Source organism: Lissotriton helveticus, chromosome 5_1 (assembly GCF_964261635.1).
Source record: "Lissotriton helveticus chromosome 5_1, aLisHel1.1, whole genome shotgun sequence".
NCBI lineage: Eukaryota > Metazoa > Chordata > Amphibia > Caudata > Salamandridae > Lissotriton > Lissotriton helveticus.
The window spans coordinates 1,190,820,087-1,190,844,076 of record NC_136065.1 but is presented as its reverse complement, the minus strand read 5'-3'; the positions used below and the strand labels follow the sequence as shown (position 1 = coordinate 1,190,844,076).

Here is a 23,990-nt window from a genome sequence, read left to right as displayed (position 1 = left end):
TGATAATCTTTTTGGGGTCCAGTATGCCCTATGGATTGTGAACAAGTGATTCCTTTTCAAGGTGGCCGGTTTTATGGTGGACCAGCATTTTTCTAGAGATTTTTGCCAGATAGATTGTAGGTCTAATCCAGGCATATCTTTCCTCCACGTGGGTTCAGGGACTAGACAGTCTTCCTCTCCGGCCACGATGCGAGCCCAATACCATCTAGATATTTCCTTTTTTATTGGTGTGGTTTTTATCATTTCCTTCTCCAAGTCTTCGTTACCCCTTTTTGTTCCGTTAGGGATTTGGCCCAGCTGGTCAGCTGATAATATTTAAATTTAGATAAGGTTAATTTAGTGGTTGAGGATATTTGGTCCCACGTGATTATGGAGTTATCTTCCAGCAGTTGTCCCCAGCTTTCGATTCTTGCTGTTTTTAATGGTAAGGCCAAAGAGTCTTTTAAACAGTCTGGTGTGCCTGGGGAGTCCCATATCGGAGCCATAGTGCTGTAGTACGGTATATTTACTGTGTTTCTGATTTGATACCATAGTTTTGCAGCACTGTATAAAATCTTTAGTTTTATCTTTTTGAAAAATTTTGGATGGCCAAACTTAAATAAAAACTGGTCTAATTTGCCTGTCATGTTCTGTAGGAAATCTGGGTAGGATTGGTGCTTCCTTGATAGGGGTCTCATGTTCTTGAATTGGAATGCCCTGTAATATTCAAATAAATCAGGGGTAGCTATTCCTCCTTGCTCTTTCTTCCTCCTAAGTTTATTCCATGCAATTCTTGTACTCTTGGATGACCAAATGAAGCTGGCTAGTTCTCCCTGGATTTTCTTTAATGCATCTTTCTTGAATTGAACTCCTGCGTTTCACTCACTTTGTCAAATGTCAAACCAACAACTCGCCAATCAATGTGGCGCCTTAATGATGCCATTCTTAATAACGAGAAACATAGGGAAACTATAGAAGCCGCCCTAAAAGACTACTTAATAATTAATAAAAAAGGTGACACCTCTGATTTAACTAGATGGGAAGCGTTGAAGGCTGCAATAAGGGGATTGATCATAAAAATATCAGCAATGAACAAGGATCTCAATGCCGCCCTCCTAGCCCTAGAAAAAGACATATCTGTGCTGCAACGAGAATACCTGCACAACAGAAACCCGAAAGTGCTATCTGATCTATCCAATCGAAAATACACCTATAACAAATTAGTGAGTGAAAGAGCGGGTGTCTGGTTAGACAAAAGGAAACGCTTTAAAATTTGTGACTCTAATAAGGCGGGGAAAGGTTTGGCAGCCTATCTTAAATTTAAAATCCAAAAGAACGCGATAGACTCACTAATGGATGACCAAGGCAACCCCACCTCAGACCCCAATAAAATTGCAAATTTATTTAAAGACTTCTATGAGAAGCTATATGCTAAGAACAAAAAGGTAAATAAGTAGAAGGTGGTGGATTTTCTTGCCAAGTGTGCACTTCCAAAACTTACCCCCTCGGAACAAGAGTCCATAAACGTACCGATATCTGAAGCTGAGGTCGCAAATGCGATCAAGTCCCTTAAGAGTGGGAAGGCCCCTGGCCCTGATGGGTTCACGGCAAAATTCTATAAATCCTTCTCGCGCACGCTTACAGAACCACTTCTGAACGCGCTGACTGAGATTAGTGATACGGGTGAAGTGAAGGGAACGATGGCTGAGGCGGTGATAGCTGTGATACCTAAAGAAGGGAAAGATTCCAACTGGCAAAGAACTACAGACCCATCTCACTGATAAACCTAGATTGTAAGCTATATGCATCGATCCTTGCAAAACGTATTCAAAGAGTCCTACCCTCCCTAATCCATCCCTCACAAGCGGGTTTTTTGAAAAATAGATTGTCTAGCGACAATACCAGAATCCTAAGCCATGTCATAGAGAAGGCTAAGCTCCTCCCCTCGCCAGTTGTGGCGATAACACTAGACGCAGAGAAAGCGTTTGACAAGGTAGACTGGTCATACTTGGAAGCGGTGTTACAAAAATTCGATTTGGGCCCACTTTTTACTAAAATGATAATGTCCTTATATACCTGTCCTACCGCTAGAGTGAGGGACGGTGGAGCCTTCTCGTCACCCTTCAAACTAGAGCAAGGAACCAGACAAGGCTGCCCTCTGTCCTCATCCCTGTTCCTTCTAGCAATCGAACCCTTTCTGCACCGTATCCGAGAAAATCATGACATACAAGGAATCCCATTTAATGAATGTGTCATCAAACTCACGGCGTACACCGATGATGTTTTGGTACTCAGTGAACAGGCTGACAAAGCTGTACCCGCACTACTTTCCACGATTGAAGAGTTCTCTGGTGTATCCGGATACTCCCTGAATAAAGACAAAACGGAGGTAAAATTGCTAAATAATCTAGGTGATAGTACCATCCTGGGTGATTCTGGGCTCACCTGGCAGCCTAAGAGCTTCAAATATCTTGGCCTGGAATTCGAGAGGGACCTGATTACGACGCTGAAAATCAATGAGGATATACTCTTCAAAAAAGTGAGCAAACTCCTGGATGGATGGTCCCCAAAATTCCTCTCGTGGTGGGGTAGGGCGGAAACGCTAAAGATGATGATCACCCCCTTGATCAACTATATGGCAAGCATGCTCCCTATGACCTTCACGGAAAACTTTCTGAAAAAAATAACCACTCTAGTTAGTAATTTCCTATGGAAAGACAAAAAACCGAGAATCTCTATGAAAAAGCTGCAGCTACCCAAACAAAAAGGAGGACTAGGACTGCCAAACTTCCGGAATTACCAAACTGCCTTTTTATGTAAGCAAGGAATCTCTTGGTTCCATGAAACTCCCGGATACACACCGCTATGGGTAAACATTGAGAGAGTTATCATTGGTAAGGCTCCTTTGTCAGCAATTTTAACTATGGACTTGTCCCACCTCATACATTCCAAATACATCATGCTTAATATTAAACGGGCTCTTCTCAGACTTGACCGTACACACAAATCTGGCCTGCAGATAGGAAAGTCAACGTCCTCATCGCTATGGTATAATCCACTCATTAAGGTCAATGGCTCGTCCCCCTTTTGGAAGCATTGGTCAGACACAGGCCTCAATGTTGTCTCGGATTTCTATGACAACCATGCACCGCTGCCCTTCTCTTCAATTCAGTCTAAACACCCCCTTGAGCCAATTGACTTCTATGTTTTTCTTAAAATAAAGTCAGTTATATCTACACGCACATTCATTCACGCAACACCGTGGTTAGGGAAAATGCTCCCTCTCCTGCAATCTTCAGGTCATTTTGTATCTAAAGTCTACAAGTTGCTCACGCCAAACTTGAGTAAAACACTGAGGCGTAACGAAATCAAATGGGAATCAGAGCCCAATTACACCGTTATTATGATTGATTGGGATAAGATACACGCCTCAGCCCTCACACACAAAATATCACCGATCCTCTCGCAAACTAAGTTCATGGTACTTAATAGGGTGTTCTGGACTCCCCAGAAATTATTTAAACTGAAACTGAGAGACTCCCCCACTTGTTGGAACTGCTCCCTGGCTGATGGAGATCTTCCGCATATGCTGTTTCACTGTACCATGCTGAAGAAATATTGGTCTGATGTATTCGACTATATTGAACACATATTTCACATCAAACCTGAGAGGGAATTTATTTACATTATTCTAGGGGCCATCGACCCATTGGTAGTTAAAGAACACGACCGACATCTCCTGGACTTGTTCCTCACTCTGGCCTGTAAGGTCGTCCTCTGTCATTGGAAGACGGCCTCTGAGGTTTCTTTCAATGCCTGGAGGGAGTGGTTGATCTGTATTAGAGGAGTAGATAATCAGGCCCTAAATTCATCCCCATGGCGCACTACAAGCAAGAAACTCTGGACTTCACTGGACGCAACCTCTTTGTCCTTCAAACCACCATGAGGTCCCTTTAATTAGGCATGCACGTCATATTGGGATAGGCAGCCCTGGCACACGCATTTCATGTTGAATTCGTTATGGTCGCACAACTAGGCTTTCAAGCTTTGTAGCCACATAAACATATAGTCGGCAAGTGATTTCTTTGATTTATGGACGTGATTATCTACCTAAGCCCACAATATCATCATAAACATGTTGTTATATATTAATGCTTTGTTGTAGCTCGGCAATGTGGCCCATGACCAAACATTTGACACGTCACTTATGTACCCATATCTCGAACATCAATGTCAAATGCATGATTGTCAAATGCTACTCGATGATGACGCTGTGGCTTTGATCTCCCTTATTTTCATCTCTTCTTTTCATTTTTCTTCCTTTCTCTGTTCTTTCTTTAACTCATTGATTACTGTAATGTACTCACATGATTGTACTGTATCGAACCCTGTGCATTTACCTTCTGTTTTTTTGAATAAAAATGATTTGAACAAAAAAAAAAAAGAATTCAGAGTGCGGAGCTAGATTTCCCCTGTTCCACCTCATACCTTACTCCACAAGCCCCATTTTCTCACCGTGTTCCTTTGATAAAAAGCAGCATTGATTAGGTGATGCTGTCTGCTGCCACCGCTCCTTCTATATGCCTGTGGGACTGATGACCAATGTTGTTTCCATATTGTCAGGACTGTGAGCCTGATAACTCTTTTCCTGGGTGCTGTGAACCAATGAATTCTGGATGAGTATCACATCGACGACCTCCAGAGTCCATGGAATCTTACTCATTGGAATATTATTTCGTTTAGCTCTTGCCTGCTCCCTGGACCACGTGGACAGTACCTATCTACGTTTTTCCATGACTGAAAAATTGCTGTTGCTGCTTCTGTGGCTAGCTTCTCTTCCCAGGCCATGCTGATGAGATCCATTCATTCACTGTTGGTCTGCTGTAGTTCCCTTTACCCAAATATTCTGGAGAAAAACTCAAAGAAGTAATAGTTGATCTAAGGCATAGCTGAAAACCTATTGTTTGTTCTATGCAGTTATGCCTATAGATTCCCAATTCTGAGATCCCTTCCTTTCCTCTTGTTATGCTGTTAACCAAGTGTTAAGGTGCCCTGTTTAAAGCACGAATAAATGATCTGATGACTAGGACATTCTTTATGTATAAAGCATAACTAAGAGAGCACGGGCTGGCTTGAGAAGCGAGTGAAGCTCTTAAGCATATAGGTATGAATGTTTGTGTTTTTATACAGCTTAAACCTAGCTAGAGAGCAGTAGGACTATAAGAACAGATACAAAATAAGAAGTAGTTTACAAGGTAGAACTATGGAGTAGGTGGTAATCTTACTTGAAGATCTGAAGGAATGTTTTCAGATTATTTTCTGAATGATAGGAGAGTTGGTGCTGGCCTGATGTTGTGATTGTTAATTTTATTTCACATCCTGGCTGCATGAAGGGAGAAAGTCTACTTTATAATTTTTTGTGTTTCCTTCTTGCAAAGCTTTGTCTTCAGTCTGGTGAGGACGGTGCTCCTGGCCCGGTGTGGTCCACCAGAAGTGGTTAGTTTGTTTGACAATAGGTCGGGCGTAATTATTGAGGGCATTGTATGTGATGCTGCGAGTCTTGAAGACGACCTGGACTTCCAAAGGGAGCCATCAGTGAAAGGATGATGTAGACATATTAAACACAGAGGGAAGGAGAGAGATAAAACAATGTCTTATCCAGGGTGAGAGATGACAGAGGTTTGATAGCTGCACCCGTCTGGATCATCCATGTATTGAAGAGTGGACAATGAATGACACATGATGACTGTACATGTTGCACATTTTGTAAAACAAATACAATGAAGCAGCTTTGAGTTTGATCATAAAAGGGGCCGTCGAATATTTGTTTCTGACAGCAGTGTGAGGGCAACAAAGTTTGATGTGCAAAAGAATACACAGATTTGATTAGGTTTTTGGGGTAACTTATCGCTAGTCGGATTCTCTTGTGCACTGATGAAGAGTACATACATGATCATCAAACCGTTCAATAATAATTTAAACAAAAATATTCAAACTACAGAGTGATACCAGTGGATTTTCGTATTTGAATGACACCCAAATCTCACATAAGTAACTCCATGTGAGGGTTTAGCTCCGGAAACCCATAATGTTCTCCACACTCAATGTAAGGCCATGCTATCCTATCTCCATGTCATACAGGGGACTCTATCTGCGGATGAGACACCCAATCACCAGGATATACAGGAGACCATATCATGTCCTGTAGTATCACACCTTTATTACTGGCTGATGATGCCCCCATAACATGCCTTAACCCCAAAGTTGAATTCTACATTGATTGTTACAACCACCAAAAAAAGTGCCCTATAGATTGGATTGGGATAGTTCGGAGTAGGGTAATTTGGAGTAGGGTAGAGTGGAGTAGGGTAAAGTGAAGTAGGGTAGATTGGAGTGGGGTAGATTGGAGTGGGGTAGATTGGAGTGGGGTAGATTGGAGTGGGCTAGATTGGAGTGGGGTAGATTGGAGTGGGGAAGTTTGGAGTGGGGTGGAGTGGAGTAGATTTGAGTAGAGTGGAGTAGATTTGAGTGGAGTGGAGTAGATTTGAGTGGAGTAGAATTGAGTGGAGTAGAATTGAGTGGAGTAGATTTGAGTGGAGTAGATTTGAGTGGAGTGGAGTAGATTTGAGTGGAGTGTGGTAGATTTGAGTGGGGTAGAGTGGGGTGTGGTGGATTGGGGTGGAGTGGAGTGAGGTAGACTGGAGTTGGGTAGATTGGAGTGGAGGGGGGAAGAGTGGGGTAAACTGGTAGACTGGAGTGGGGTAGATGGTGGTAGATTGGAGTAGGATAGATGGTGGTAGATTGGAGTAGTGTATATTGGAGTGGAGTGGGGTAGATTGGGGTGGGGTAGATTGGAGTGAAGATTTTAGTGGAATGGGGTAAATTAGAGTGGGGCAGATTGGGATGGAGGGGTATAGATGGGAAGGGGTTGGGTAGATTGGAGGGGTGTGGGGTAGATTGGAGATGGGCAGATTAGGGCTGAGTGGAATGGAGTGGGGTAGAATGGGGAATAGTGGATTGAAGTGGAGTGGAGTAGATTGGAACTGAGAGAAGTAGATTTGAGTGGCGTGCTGTAGGGTGGGGTGGGGTTGGTTAGGTTAAATTGAGTACAGTGGGGTAGATTGGAGTGTAGTGGGGTGGATTGGGTGGAGTGGGGGTAGGCTGGGTTGAAGGGTTGGATTGGAGTGTAGTGGGGTAGATTGGGTGGAGTGGGGGGTAGGCTGGGTTGAAGGGGGTGGATTAGAGTGTAGTGGGGTAGAAGGTAGATTAGGTATTAGTGCAGTGTATTTGGGTCGATTAGAGTGGGGTAGATTAGAGTAGAGTGGAGTGGGGTAGATTAGAGTAGAGTGGAGTGGGGTAGATTTGGGGTGGAGTGGAGTGGAGTTGGTGGATTGGAGATGCGTTGGTTCGATTGAAGTGGGGTAAAGTGGTGTGTGTTAGATTGGATTGGAGTGGGGTAAATTGGATTGGAGTGGGGTAAATTGGATTGGAGTGGAGTAGATTGGATTGGAGTGGGGTAGATTGGAGTGGGGCAGATTGGAGTGGTGTGGGTTAGAAAGGGGTAGATATGTGTGGATTGTGATTTTTTGGGGTAGATTGTAGTGGAATGGGGTAGATTGGAGTGGGATTGAATATAGAGGGGTAGATTCGGGTGAATTGGAGAGGAGTTGGTCAGAGTGGATTGGAGTGGGGTACATTGTGGTAGATTGGAGTGGAATGGATCAGGGTACATTGTAGTGGGGTAGAATGGAGTGGAGTGGTGTGGCTGGGAGTGGGGTAGATGGGGGTGGTTAGATTTGGGTGCAGTGGAGTGGATTGGGATAGATTGGAGCTGAGCGAGGTAGATTGTATTGGGGTAGATTGTGGTGGTGTATTGGAATGGGTAGATTGGAGTGGTGTAAAATGGTGTGGGGTCGATTGGGGTAGAGTTAAGTGGGGTAGACTGAAGTGTAGTGAGGTAGACTGGGGTAGATTAGTGTAGCGGAGTAGATTGGGGTGGAGTGGCATAGATTGAGGTGGAGTCGAGTCGAGTGGGCTAGATTGGTGTGGAGTGAGGTTGATTGAGGTACAGTCTAGTGGAATAGATTGGTGTACATTCAAGTGGGATAGATGGGAGTGGGGTAGATTGGATAGGAGTGGAGTTGTGAGATGGGATTGGGGTAGATTTGCGTGGAGTGATGTAGAGTGGAGTGGGTTAGATTGGGATGGGAGAGTGGATTGGTGTGAAGTAGAATGACGTAGTGTGAAGTATGCATGGTGTGGTTGTGCACTGCCATTGCAGACAACACATTTTCTTTTGAAATGACCAGTATATTTTCACCATAATGTGTCAAAATGTCATCACCTATGGTATTGATGTTTTTTGATTGCATTCAAATATTTGTTTCCACCATACTTCAGAATGACAAAGAAAATGTGCTGAGTTTGTACTTTCCTAATTCTGATGTATTCTAAAATATCTGCAGTTCATTTTTGTTGTGTTTTAGAAAAAATAGCATCCTACAGCCTCTCCTCTCACGTGGGTACAAAGCAGGATTGGCACATAAATGTTCACTCTTTGATGTCAGAGAAACACCAAACTCCCTCAGAAGACATTTGACCTCTCTCTTTGAATGCACAGCAAATGTGACAAAATAAGAACAACATTAAAGGCCTGTTTAAAGAAAGCAAGTACTCTGCAGTAACAGTAAACAAGGGATGCGCTACTGGAGGGACAAACGGACAGCCTAAAGCAAATAACGCCAGAAAATATAAAATAAGCTACTGTGAGTTACAAACCACAAAGCTAATAGTAAACAATGAGCGAAACGCATTCCCAGGTAAGCTTTCAGAATGCCCTCAAGAAGTCGTTAGCAAACAGCTGGTATGCTTCGACCTAAAAACCATATAACACCAATAGAGATTGCTGAGGGGCAGAACGAATCATAGAGGGGTGAGCAAAAACAGAACAGTTGCGAGAGGAGGGAGAAAAGTTCATAACCTTTGGTGTTGAAACAAGGTTTGGCACTTGGCAAAATCACCCGTACAAACCACGGCAAAGCACTTAATGGAATTGTAAAAGTGTGCCTGTTCTTTTCATCAAGGGGGGAAATGCAGTAGAACAGGAGCACAGTCCCTGCACTTCTTTCAAATAAATAAGTGTCCACATATGTGGTAAAAATCAATTTTTAGTGGTCCCGATTCTGACTTTGAAATAAACACAAAATGCCACATGCATGACCTAATAACGTAACATAAACTTCATTCCTTTTGTGAACTGCACAGAAAAACAATCAAGGCATCTTGCAGGTCATGAAGTTGTTTTACTACCTCAGCTGCTTCTTTATACAGCCGAAGAGTTTGCTGTCACCACAGTTCCTGTAGCTAACAGTGCGCACATTCATTCTACTGCAGACTTCTCCCCTCAGCACCATGTAGAGCACAATACTTTAGTTCAGTACTTTCTTGTATTTCAACACAAAGAATAGGGTGATGAGGTACTGTCTTGCAATAAGAACAGGATACTGTGGTACTGTCTTGCACTGGCAGAGCTCTGAGCAGCCCACAACATCTATCACAAGTAGAAGATCTTCATTCAGTCGATTTCTGAAGAATAGAAGAGCAGAAGGGTGTGTTAAATGCGCACCATTAACCTTTTATCTGCTGCAATCAAAGTTTAATGATTTGCAACTCTATCTGTATTCATGCTCATCCTAGTCATGGGGCGGGACTGGGCTGCTAGTGAGAGGAGCTTGAGTGTTGGGAAAGTAAGGGAAATAACAAAAAGTTACTTAGAAGAGCAAATTCAAGGAAAAGCTGAAACAAAGGCCATATGAGTAGGAAAGAAGGAAGGAAGAATTGGCAATATAAATGAACCCAGGAAGAAAATAAGCTACATTCTTTAACCCCTTGGGCAGAGCCCTTTTTTGGCTATTAGGGGTAGTTTGAGCTTAGGCCTCAATAACGTTTGTTTTCAACATAAAGTATTCCTGCCAAATTTGCGTCCTTATTTTTTCTACATCCTGGTGATTCTAATGGCACAGAGGGTTGGTGAAGTCCCCTTGAGGGGACCGATAACATAGGCAAAATATAGCAAAATGTTGAGTTTTTGGGTAAAATTAGGAAGAAAAGTGCTCTAGATAAAATTGTTTCTCTTAAAAACAGCATCAACAAACTGCTTGCTGTGTCACGATATTTCCAGCTTTTGGAAAAGTGCAGAGCTGAATAAAAAAAAAAAAATGTTGTCACAAATTTGTCATTTGTCAATTTTTCTGTGCTCTCTGTTTCCAGTTTGTGGTGGAAACCAGTGTGAAACTAATGGGTTATCTAGGAAAGCTATAGATTTCTAAAAAGTATACCAAAACAGCAAATGTAATAAGGGGTCTGTATAAAACGCTCAAGGTTTTCCCAGAGAAATTAACTGTTGAAATAAAGAAATATTGAAAATGAGCTGGAAGAAAGCCGCCATTTATGACAACATTTGCATCTGTAACTTTTTATCACACTATCCTATCTACAAACGCAATATACCATCACGTCTGCTAGACCCTTCTGGATACTGGGATATATAGAATTTGTAGGATCTCCAAGAACCCCAGGTGTCCAGAGCCAACAACTGAGCTTTACCGTACAGTGATTTTTCATTGTGTACCAAGTATAGACCAATTCATATGATGAAATATGTAGAGTGAGAAATGGGTATCAAAGAAACCTATGTATTTCTGAAATCGGTACAAGATATGGAGTTTAGGAACTATGGTTATTTGCACCTTTCTGAATTTGTGGGTATCGAAACTAGCATACAATTTAGAGGTTATTTTTCAAACTGTCTTCTATTTTACACACTGGCTTAAATTTGGAAGGCATAAATGCAGTGAAATCCAATGAGTAATAACAAATGTTCTATGATTCTTTGCTCTCACATGTCTTCCTATAAACATTGTATGTCATTTGTGTGGGTAGGCTTAGTGCCCGCAACAGGAAACGGCCTGAAAGTGAACAAAGACCATCACAATTTTCCACTGAAAACAGACCCTTTTTTGGAAAGTGGGTAGTTGTGGATTTTAAGCCTTAGCTCAGCCGGCAGCTAGAGAAAACACGCAAAGGAGTATATTTTTTTAAGCTAGACGCCTATGGAAATCCAGGGTGGGGTGATGTGCATGGCTCTCATCAGCCTTTCTTACCCAGAATCCTTTCAAACCTCAAAATTTGACTAAACAAACACATTTTCCTCACATTTTTGTGATGGAAAGTTCTGAAATCTGTGGGGAGTCACACACTTCCTTCCACCTAGCGTTCCCCCACGTTTCCTGATACAAATGGTACCTCATTTCTGTGGGTAGGCCTAGTCCCTGCATGAGGAATGGCCCTAAACCGCAACATGGATGCATCACTTTTTTTCCACTCAAAACTTACCTTTTTTTGCAAAGTTGGTAGCTGTGAATATTGGGCCCTAGCTCAGCCAGGCCCTAGCTCAGCCAGCCCCTAGGGAAACCTAGCAAACTTGCACATCTTCGAAAACTAGAAACTTAGGGGTATCCAGGGTTCTGGAATCTTGCAGGAAGCCACATATTGCCTACCAACCTGAGTTCCCACTTAACCCCACTTGTATGGGTGTGCCATGAGACCATGACAAAAAAGGGCCTAAAGCGCTACATTGAGAGACAAGTAGGGTTGTATGACAGAGACACACATACCTAAACCATGCATGCCTCTATAATGCAGCCCTAACAACGAATGCCTCTGAACAGCGCATTTCATAACCACGCATGGCTTTACCACACAATTTCATGGTAGAGGCGTAATTGGTAAAGAGATGTGTGGTAAAGATCACACCCCAGATTCTCCGCCCTGAGCCCTAAAACTCTGGCCCCTGCCCTATAAACAACCTGACCCCTGAAGCCCTATAAACTCCCCCACCCCATAAACCTAAAAGAACCACAACCCCCCGCCCAAAGCCCTAAAACCTTGGCCCCTATAAACACCCCATCACCTGAGCCCTAAATACTATCCCCATACCTAAAACCACCGACCCCCCCTGCCCTGAGCCCTAAAAACCAGCCCTCTGTCCCATAAACAATGCCGCCAAAGCCCTGAAAACGACCCCATCTCTAAAACTACCCCACCACCCCTGCCAAACCCGCCCCCAGTCACTCTTACCTGTCCGCGTTGAGCTTTCTGGCCTGACGGTTCCTGTTCCTGTTCTTCCCCATCCAGACATCTAGACAGGACACTGCCTTAAACAACGTGTATGTGTGGTTAAGGCACATGTGTGGGTAAACCAAGCATGGGGAAATATCATGTGTGGCTCTGCCCACCTTGTTAAGGCTGTTTCCCATAAGCAGTCGGGGTAGCTGTGGTATTTGGGGGTGTGCTGTTCTACCACCCTTGCACGACTATGAACCACAGGCATTTTTTTTAAAGTAGACAGCCAGGAGATTCTAGAGTGGTGTCCCCTACGTGGATCCAATTAGGTTTTCTTACCTGCTATGCCCTGCAAACCATGTCTGAAATCACATATTTTCCTTACATTTCTGTGTTAGAAACTTCTAGATTCAGCAGGAATCCACAAGTATCCTACCACCTGGTGTTACCCCACTTGTGCTAATAAAAATGCTGTGCCACTTCTATGGCTGGGAATAGTGCCCACTACAGAAATGGATCAAATCAAGGTCAATGGAAGCCCTTGGGAGGGGACTGGTAAAAATGTGTACATCTCTTATGTCTTGACTGTTATCAGTATTTTTCCAGAAAAGTGATTATTAGCGACTTAACCGAGTCCTTACTGCGGTCAGTTTTCCATGGTGCAAGTTTGTGTTAGTTAACATCTTTGATCAGAGTTTTCGGCTCTCTGTCGGGAAAGGGACTTGATTTGTCAGTCTGCATCATTTCCTAGCCCTCTTTGGAAGTGGGTTACGTTCAGAGAATGGTTGTGGTAGTTCATTTAAGTTACATATATGCAGACAAACAATTCACCACATATATGATTCTGAGTCAATTGAACAGGAAAAAAATAGAAAAAAGAGAATATTTAATTTCCACGAATGTTACATTCATCCGATGCACATATGAATCAAAAACAATAATATTACTGCATATATCAGATTCAATATGTTCCTAGTGCATTAAATATTTACAGTGCTCACAATGTGATAGAAGAGAAAATGGTATTTGGGTAATGGGAGTGAATTTGTGAGTGAGGGACAGGGTAAAGGTATAGTGACATAGATACAATCACTGTTATATTACAATAAGACCTTTCCAGCCTGATATAGGTGTAGAGTTCCCATATATCCATAACACATAGGCACATATTGTTTGAATTTCTTATTCCTATGGGTTCAAAGGTATATGATAGGATGGTCTACGTTTCGACCCCTGTAGGAAGAGGGCGACTTGTTGCTCAGTGTGGGGTCTTCATCAGGACAAGTCTTATTGTAATATAACAGTGATTGTGTCTGTCACTATACCTTTACCCTGTCCCTCACTCACCAATTCACTCCCATTACCCAAATACCCTTTTCTCTTCTATCACATTGTGAGCACTGTAAATATTCAATGCACTAGGAACATATTGAATCTGTTATATGCAGTAATAATATTATTTTTGATTCATATGCGCATCGGATGAATGTATCATTTGTGGATATTAAATATTCTCTTTTTTCTAGTTTTTCCTGTTCAATTGACTCAGAATCATATGTGGTGAATTGTTTGTCTGCATATATGTAACTTAAATGAACTACCACGACCATTCTCTGAACTGAACGTACTCTTTACCCAGGCCGGGTAGTTGTTTTTGGGTACCCCTCTTTTTTTAAGTGGGCTGAAAAATCAGACTGCTAAACTCACAGTTCATAAACTGAGCCTTCCACTGCTCTTTGCAGATGTCTCTCACATCTGGAGTGTCACAAACGGGAAAAGTAAGGTGGCAAGGCTTTTTTGAGCGAAAATGCAAATCTGTCATCTGGGCGTCCTGAACCCACTGCCTGTAGCCTAAGAATGAATTAAGGAGTACAGATGTTTGAAATTCGCATAATTTGCTGCTGCGTGATTACTCACAAATACTAGAAAATTATGCATTATTATGCAAAACTCAAAACTGGCATTTAGCGCTATGTTTGAGCTCGAAAAGTGTCAAACTCTATCTTTTAGCTTGAAATATGCCCAACGCAAGGGCACATTTCGAGCAAAACAAAATAGCTCAAAAACACAAAGACTGCAGAAGCATTTGCTTGCGTTGTTGCTGTATGATTGCGATAACTGTTTGCCTCGAATGGCATGCAATACGGCGATGTGCTTTAATAGGGTGATATCACATAGCAAGCATAACAAAAAATTGCCAAGACTAGGCCCCTGTAACAGAAACTTCACCCCTGCATATTAAGCATCAGGCTCTTCTGGGCTTACACAATCCTTCCCCACCCATAATGGATCTCCCACCCCCGACGCTGATATTAATTATTGTAATGTCTGCTTCACACTGACCGATGTCCCCTCACTAGCATGCACCATGTTTTCAGTGTGAAATAAACACCTAAATACATTATATGCCTGTCAAACAGTGTGTTTAATAATACATTATTAGTTATACTGAACTTTGGTACATTTTATGAATGGTTATAAAGTAAGTAAAGTGGCATAAGTTAATGAAAACTTGCAATTTCTGGAGTTCCTTTAGTGAAATTGCATGTTCTTCACACTAAACTAATGTCCTAAAAACATATTTGAGGTTCACGTACTGGAATATTTTGGAATAATAAGTATGCTTGTGCGCACGAAAAATCCACCAGTATAATGGATTTCTCACTGGTGCATTTTTAGGGTTCGGAGTGGAAAGAAGTGTTCTACACGGAGGGAATGTGAAATACCCAACCAGGGAAACGCAGGTAAAACTACTGTCAGTGGCAGAAGCAAGTGCCTTTCTCATGTTGGAAGGGGCAGGGAACAATCCTAATATTTCACCAAAAGCATGGGGCAGAAAAAGCCCTTGTGCTAGTCTTGAAATATTTATACTAGGTGGTTAGGTACTACATTTGTTCTATGCAAGGAGGGTGAAGGTTTCTGTTTTCTTCACTTCAACGATCTGCAGGTCGCTGCAGTGTGTTATGTTTTTCCACCATTTAATCAGGTCCTTGTCGTTCTTCTCTTGCAGCGGTTGACAAATACGAAGAACTGAGAGCAGAAAACTTGAAGACGAAAGATGAGGTCAGTGCTGACTTATGTTGGCCTTGTTTACTGTGTGCGACCTGGGGCAAAAGATATACAAATGTGTGTGAGTGAGGGGTTCTGGGTCAGCCTCGGGGACCTCGAGTGACCCTATAAACATTTTCCCAGGGTTTGTGAGCCTCAGACTCCCTTAAAAGTACATAGAAGTCACATAGTTTTGAAGCCAAATAGAAAGGCACCCACATAGTATCAGTCTGCAAGAATTTTTTATTGTTGTTTACATTCTGCAAAGTAAGAATTAGATCAAACGTGTTTAGGTTTCTGGGGTGAGCAGAGGTAAGGGGTTTTGGGGTTCTGGGTAGATACAGGGAGAGGGCTTTTAGAGTTCTTTAGCTGACAGAGGTCTAAAGGGAAATGAGGGGTTTTGAGGAATTAGGGGCAGGTAGAGATAAAGGAAGCTATGCGTTTTTCTGGTGTTCACTGTTGGGTAGAGATAAAGGAAAAGTAAGGGTGTTTTAGGTGAAGAAAGAAGTAATAAGGGTAAGGGGTTTAAGAAAACAGAACAAATATAATAGTGAAGGGTTTCGGTTTGGAGTTTATGTGCTGAAAAGAAGACAATCTAAAATATTTCACATTCAATATTTTTAACTAGGGTTGGATAAAAAAACATAAGTGCAGCAGCAAGGCAAAGTTTCGTGTTTGGACAGTAAAAAAATTGAATATGTTGTGTCCTAAAACTGCTGGAGGATGTCTCAGGAAAAATTCTTGCATTTTTATACAGGCTTTTGCAAAGCAGGAAACATGGGGAGCAACTGCAGCCAGCTGTTAATCAGACCTCCATAGCACAAGAGCATGTTGTCTTACATAAATTATTGCCAGCCAGACATTGCAAAACCCTTAATTTGCAATTTATTTATTGCGTTAAGTAGAGTTGCAACTAGCTGTTTTTTTACTAGCATGACCAGTATTTTAATGTCCCAGCCAGAACAATAAGGAAAATCTTCTAAAACCTGTATTTTTCCCCATTATCAGTATATTCTTTAAACAGTAAATATAAGAAGACAGCGCTATGTTCAAGAACTATCTTAATAATGCCTGAACGATAATTAAAGTAAACAAAGACAGAAGGGCATGGTAAACATTTTTTACAAAGTTCTTGTTATCCTGTCCTGGCCTTTGCAGCAACTTTAAAACGTTGTTGAACAATAGGTTGTACCCTTGTATAATAACTTTCAAAATTCAAAAATAGAAATTAGACATTAACGTTCATGGATCATCCTGTTGGATATGATATTTTATTACAATCTTCAAAGTTGATGCACCGTGTTACATATGATTTGCAACCAACTTGTGTTCCGCGAAAGCGAAAGAAAATTTTTGGAAGAAAATGTTAGAAAATGTTAGAAAAACATATTGTTTTAAAGAATTTAAGCTTACTGCCTAACACATGACAGTATTATTTAAATCTTCACTCTGTACTCTAAAAGTAAAAGAATGGAAAGATATTTTGGCAAAGCTCCCACTCTCGAAGTCCCGCAAAAAACATGTCATGCTCAAAGTACCAAAGCGGTTGTCTGCGTTGCCCCGATTTTTGAGAGGAATAAAGTAATCTAAAAAAATGCATGCGGTTGCGAGCAAAAAATGCAGTTGCGGTCTAGAACATGTTGGAAGAGAGTTATTCCTCCAAATGAAAAGGGTGTAATATCGAATAGCAAGCAATGTGAAAGCCTTAAATCGTGAATTAATTACCAGTATTTTTCTCTGGGAAATGTGACAACTTGCATTGCCACCTGGCTATTTTTTTATTGGCATGAGAAGTATTTTAATATCCCAGCTGGCACAAAAATTAGGAAAATCACCTAAAGCCAGTATTTCATCCCATTATCAGTGCATACTTAAAACAGTAATTATAAGAAGAAAGTACTTTAAAATATGTTCTTGAGCTGACTTCACGACCGCTGACTGATAATTAAAGCGGGCAAAGACATAAAGGCTATGTTAAAAACCGAAAACAGACAATTTTATTTAAAGTTCCATTTCGGGTCTATGTCCACGCCTGTGCAGAAACCTAAAACGTGAAAAGATGTCTGGTATTGTAACCCTAGTGCTGAAATGCTGCAGGTAGGTAATATGGCCCAGCAACACAACCGGCCTCACATCCATAAGCTATTGTGAGAAGGACCAAAACATCCTATCTTACTTAAATTTTTTTTTGACTTGTCGCTCTGAGCCGGAGGCCATTTGATGATGGTGAATGAGAGCTGAGCTGTTGTTGAACAGCTCATTCTCAGCATGTGCTGGGTGAGGCATCAGGCAGAATGAGGCCACACAATTCAGGTTGTAAGGGTTACGAGAACATGGCTGGTGTCTCTGGCAGGTTGGGCAGCATGAATGTATCATTCCAGGTTTGATGAGGTCTACATCCTAGTCCACAAGAGGACAAACAAGTGAAAGGGAAGAGTACACAGAGCAGGGGACCTCTGTGACGTCAGCTTCATTTTTTGACCATCAAACTGGTCTCAAACACTGAAGGCTGGTCATCAGGGCAATAGTAGGTCCGTTAAAGGTAGGGATTTTGCTATGTAGAGGCCCAGCAAACCATGGAGGTGAGTGGGAAAATGATTTTGTCTCCTCACCCCCTCACTCTTGTCCCTTATGCCCCCTTATTACAAAATCTGGTGGGCAAATAAATCCCGCGTCACCCACACTTTATGCTCCCTTGTGTGCGATGTGGTCAGCTACTGCATTTGCATGACTCTTGCTTTACCACGTTTGGAGTGCAGGGATTATCTCGGTGATATCAGATACTTTCACTCAAATTGAGGAGACCAATAAAACTTGGAAAGGTTTGATTTGTCAGCATTCCAATTATATGTGGGATCAATTGATACTGTGGGTTTTGGCCATCTGAAAATCCCCTCTCCGGACTATGCCAGCTCCAGTCAGGCTACAGTGTGGTGGGCTTTGTGCCTATTGGTGCGATTTGTCAAGAATTTGTAAGTTACTTTGGATCCTGAGATGCAGACTCACTCTTATAGCTGGGTGTTGATTTAAGCACCATTAAGCTCGGAACTTATATCAATATGTATTAAAATATATTAAAATGTAATAAAATATGCATATGTATGTGTATGTATATCTATAGCTGTCCTTCTCCGTATAGCTGTGATGCTGTATGCGCCTGATCGATGGGGTATCGGCAAACCAGAGATGGCTTGCTCTATATAATTCACTCCCTTTCTGCTTCAAAGAACAGGCGCCAACACACTCCATAAAACGCACAGTGCATAAATGTGAACATTGACTTCAAAGTGCAAATGTAATGCCATATATTTTATACAATTTTCTATCTCATAATCCAGTATTGAAATACCTATTGCACATTTATTTAAGCAAAAATATTTCAAACTCATTGATTTCTACTCCGCGCATCAAAGAAAATGTAAAAAAAAAAAATACAATTATACTCGTATAGTTACTGATCATACACTTTTTGTCTGATTTCTACTTTCAGTATGATCATGATTATAGAAATAGATTTTAAATAGAGAGTAGGTGCCCAGTTATACAAATGTTCAATATTAAGGAAAATAAATTGTGAACAGTGAGGTATTAAGTTGGCTTCTGTTAAATGCATTTTAGCACTCTGCACTTTATTTGGTGCATGTAATATAAAAACATACAAAATGGTTTCTATTTTATGATTGTTGTAAACACTTATAAAAGAAGGAAAAATTGCGTCCCTTTGTGTGAGCAAGGCTGTTACTGCGACCGAAACGCATTACTGCAGACTGTCAAGAAAGATTTTGTTTTGTGCTTGAAGCTTCTTGAGTGTGTCAGCGACTGTTTCTTGACGCGGAAGGGAGTGAAGATATGTTTCTTTATATATCTATATCTATATTTATGTATTACCTACTGGTGGTCGCCAGTAGGTGGTTGTAATTAGGACTTGCTTTCTATTTAAAAGTTGTTTTTTTGTTGCCTATATCTTTGGCGCCAGTTAACGAATGTTTATGAAATTTTCCCAAACAATTTGACACTCACTTCAGCTTGTGTCTGAAAGTTTCAGGGTGGCCCGTCATATGGGGGCCGAGAAAAAGGGGAGGGGGTGAGAAAAAGGGGGTGGGGTTTCCAATACGCGTTTTCGACATGTTAATTCCCATAGTAGTTTTGAACATGACTACTGGACGGGATTACACAAAATTTGGCTGGAAGATAGATTTGTTCCGCAGATTACGCTTTTTGTCATTTGGTGTAAATCAGTTCAGTGGGTTTAGTGATATTAACCGAAAACCTAATTTGTATTTCTAGGGACACGGATCCTCCGCGGATCATCTGCGGATCCCGTGCCATAGCAAAGTCCTGATTGGCTGACCGCACCTTCACAGAAAATTTGCGTCGGGACACGGTCCCGAGGCTGAAAACGTCTGTGCAAAGTGAATAAAGGGGTCACGGTAGAGGTACCTTGATCCCATGGGTGTGTTAGAAGGGTCCCAGACGGACTCATAAAGGCCAATAAATTGCCTTATAAAATTTGTTTCTCAACGTGCGGGAATACGCGGTTCTCCTACTGTGCTCAGCGCGACCTCCATCCCCTGTGGAACTGCGAATCCTGACACATTTCATCAGAGGCCATCCCCTTTGTCCACCACTCTGCATGCGTGCCTCCATGCGTGCCTCTTGAGACGCTACTGATTGGGGTAAGATGTCCCCTTGTATGCAGAGGGTCCTTGGGGGTCAAGATCCCCACCTGTTACCTACAGTAAGTCCCACGCAGCAGAAGTGCTCAGTGTCTTCCGAGGCCCTGTCCCCTTTCTCCACCACTCTGCAAACGCACCTCTTAGTGTACTACTTGTTGAGGCATGAAATCCCCTTGTATGCTGAGGGTGGTTGGGGGCCAGCAACCTCTGCTGTTACCTCCAGTAAGTCCCACACAGCGGAATTGCTGAGAGGTCATCAGATGCCACGCCCCTTTTCTCCACCACTCTACAAATGAACCTACTGGTGCACTACTTGTGGAGGGATGACGTCCCCTTGGATGCTGAGGGCACTTGGGTGCCAAGACCCCTCCTGTTAGCACCAGGAAGTTCCACACTGTGGGATTGCGGAGAGCTCATCAGAGGCCCCACCCCTATATCTAACAAACTGACTCTGAAAGGTTAGAGGTTATAGTTAGGAAATATAATGTATAAAACCTTTGAAATACACTAAGAAAGCCAAAGGTTACAGGACCATTATAGTTAGGCTAAAAAACCTAAATTAAAAAAACAAAATACATTGTAGTATGCCTGGTATTAAAAAAAAACTAGTAACTAATTAAAATATATATATATATATATATATATATATATATATATATATATATAATACTTTAGAAATAGAATCTGAAAAACCTTAGAAATTCGCTGAAAAAAACAAAGATTATAGGAACGTTCTAGTTAGGAAATAGCATTAAAAACCTTTAAAATTTCACTGAAAAAGCCAACAGTTATAGGGAAGTTATAGATAGAAAATAGAATAATAACAACCGTAGAAACTCACTGGAAAAAACAAAGGTTTCAGGGTTGTTGTAGTTAGGAAATGGCATTTAAAAAACCTTAGGAATACACGGAAAAAACAATGGTTACAGAGCGTTCTAGTTAGGCTGAGATTTCACTCATAACCATTGAAATTCAGCAGTTATAGTTACCTGTGCTAACTGTAAATTACGCCCCCGCAATGCACTGCTTATGACCTCACATGTTACATCACTCATAACCTGATCAGTGACATCACTGATGACATCTCAGATGACATCCCTAATGACATTTTACACAGAAGCACTCCCACCCACACAACAACTCATACACTCCCTCAAACACCCATACAACTTCTCACACACCCACTCACTGATCCATAAAACCACTCACCATACAGGCACTCATACAGCCACTCAAACAGCCACTCACTCACTCTGCAGTAACTCACACACCCACTCACTCACCCATAAAGCTACTTACACACCCACTTATTCACCCATACAACTACTTACACACCTGGCACTCATTCATACAGCCTCTCAACAGAGCCACTCACTCACCCATACAGTCACTCACATAAACACTCAGTCTCTAATACCGCCACTCAGATAACCAATCAGTCAATCAAACACCCACTGAAATATCCACTCAGTCGCCTATACTGCCATTTACACACACAGTCACTCACCCATACAGCCACTCACACAGCCAATTAGTCACTGATACAGACACTCACATATCCACTCACAGACCCATACAGCCACTCACTCACCCATACAGCCAGTGATAATCACAGTCACACACCAATACACACAATCTTAGTCTTCCATAGAGCCATTCACTTACCCATACAGTTACTCACTCACCCACTCATTCATCAGTACAGCCAGTTATACAGCCATTCCCACACCCATACAGTTACTCACACACCCACTTATTCACCCATACAGGTACTTACACACCCACTTATTCACCCAAACAACCACTCAAACACCTATACAGCCACTGAAACGTGGATACACAGTCACACAGCTACTCACATAAAATATGTTAGAAATATTATCACTCATTATTAGTACACAGGGTATAATAATTTAACTTTTTTAGTACCTTAGTATATATGTTTGACACTCTCAATCAGTGGAAGATGTCAATAGTGATGTCATTTGAGATGTCATCAGCGATTTCACTGACCATATCATGAGTGATGTAATCTGTGAGGTCATACAGTGCATTGTGGGGTTGTGAGTTATAGTTAACTCGGGTATTATAACTGCTGAATTTCAATGGTTTTGTATGAGTGAAATCTGAGCCTAACTATAAAGACCCTGTAACCTTTGTTTTTTTCCAGTGAATTTCTAAGGTTTTTTTAAATTCTATTTCCTAACTATAATGCCCCTGTAAACTTTGTTTTCAGCATGTATATATATATATATATATATATGTATATACTATATATGGGGAGGGGGTGGTGGCACATAGAATTTGTAGCGGACCTGATCACATATCATACACAAACATTCCAAATTGAAGCGATTCACACATTCAGGACTCAATGCCAAAACTTTATTATCAAAAGGACCCCAGCATATATAATGCGTTTCAGCCTTCCTGGCTGTGATCACACCTGCGGGTAGGGGTATATGCAAAATTTAAACGTCCACCAACTGGCAAATTGTAGCTCGTTTCTTGAAAGGGCAGGCGAGAACCCGTTTTTAGAGTGGAGGAGGAATGACATCCACAAACCTGTTAGAGGTGTAGGCTAATTGGTTTCTCCACAGGAAAAACTATTTTTCTTTCAGATGAACAGCAACACTTTCAAAATACCAGTTAACCTATGTGCTACTTGTGAGGAGGACGTACTCCGATCCGTAGAAGTTAAGGGAACTCACAAACACCCTATATCCATGCCGTGGGCTATTTTACTTCACTCCTTTACACAAGAAATATCAGATGAGCCAGGGTGCCAGGCAATCCGCTCCCCCGCCACACAAATAAGCCCCCCGGTACCTCTGGATAGTTCCCCTGCCGAATAGGCACAGAGTGAGTCCGGACTGGAAGCCGGAGTTAGACGGCGAGCGAAGCATCTTTTATGCGATGTTCCAGGTCCCCCCCCCCCCCTGCGCAGACGCGACCCGAGGCTTAGCCAGAAAGTGGTATCTAGAAAGCCCTCTTCATGCGACTAGACATAAGACACGGTGTACCCCAGTTATATTTCCCCAGTTCTCCAGTTTAAATCATTGGCTGGCATATAGAACCATTTACAGCATAGGGCTGAAACTAAGAGCGATCGCCCAACTGTCGGTACAGCCCATCACTACCTTGCATGGACTCAGACCTAGCCTTACCTATCAATCTGTAATAATGAGATCCTGTTTAATAATGTTTGGTATAGCATGTACTCAGATATTATTCTACTATATGACAAGATATATAATTATTGGAAATTACGCTACATTCATAATAGCTACTACTGTATTGCTATTCTAGAAATGCCAATAAAAATGATTTATAAAAAAACGTATGTGCCACTTGTAAGCATGCAAAAATGTGCACTTGATTTCTTTATATTTAAATGGTTAGCTCTGACGTAATATGGAATTAGTAAAATAAGATTCTTAGGACTGTCGCATTTTGCAGGGAGGAGCCCTGGAATCCTTGCTGAATTCCATGCTCATCAGAAATTTACTGTAGCCATGAGTCTATGGGGGTGCTTTTCCCAAATATCTTTTCAGAATTGGAGCCCTGGTATTTTTCTTGGTATCCGAATTTACACGTATTTGATTCAACTTGGTTGTAAGAGAGGGTTTGGAGAAATGTTTCTGACTGCCGGAGTTCTGTTGGAAGCCTTCCATTTTGGCGCCATTGTGTGAAACTGTGAGCGAAGTCCAGCACGTGATACCGGGGAAGGTAGCTGGCGGGCACTTCTATCGCACTTGAGTTTGAAAGAGAGTTGTTGCAGGCACAACCTCAGTAGTTACCCCTTATTGGCAGGCAATGCTCAGTGTTATGTTTTGAATGCTTTCGGGCAGTGGTAGAAGTGGGCGGGGACGGAGGGGCACGGAGTGCCCCTACTTCTAAAAATTATTTCAGTCCGTTCCCCTACTTCTACTTTTAAAAAAAGCATCCCGGGACGGCAAGAATAGTCCTACTTAAATCAATCATTTTTTTGATTCAGCTTCCAGGGGCTGCTCGCACTTCTCTGTGAACTCCAGTGGCTGCACCAGCCCCTCCCTGAGCTCGCACAGACCGAGGGCGGCCCATTGTCATTCCGAGTGAGACAGATTAACCCCTTTCGAATGACAATGCGCAGCCCTCTGCCTTTAGCATATCAAGTGTCAGTGA

General features: G+C 41.9%; 1 protein-coding gene across 1 annotated transcript in view; it reads left to right on the top strand.

Annotated features, from left to right (window-relative positions):
- SHTN1 (shootin 1) overlaps window positions 1–23,990 on the top strand; it is a 711,155-nt gene that overhangs the window by 40,582 nt on the left and 646,583 nt on the right. The window contains exon 2 of the mRNA XM_078643901.1: window positions 15,113–15,165. Within this exon, the coding sequence (XP_078500027.1) occupies window positions 15,113–15,165 (53 nt within the window). The remainder of the gene's footprint in view (window positions 1–15,112; window positions 15,166–23,990) is intronic.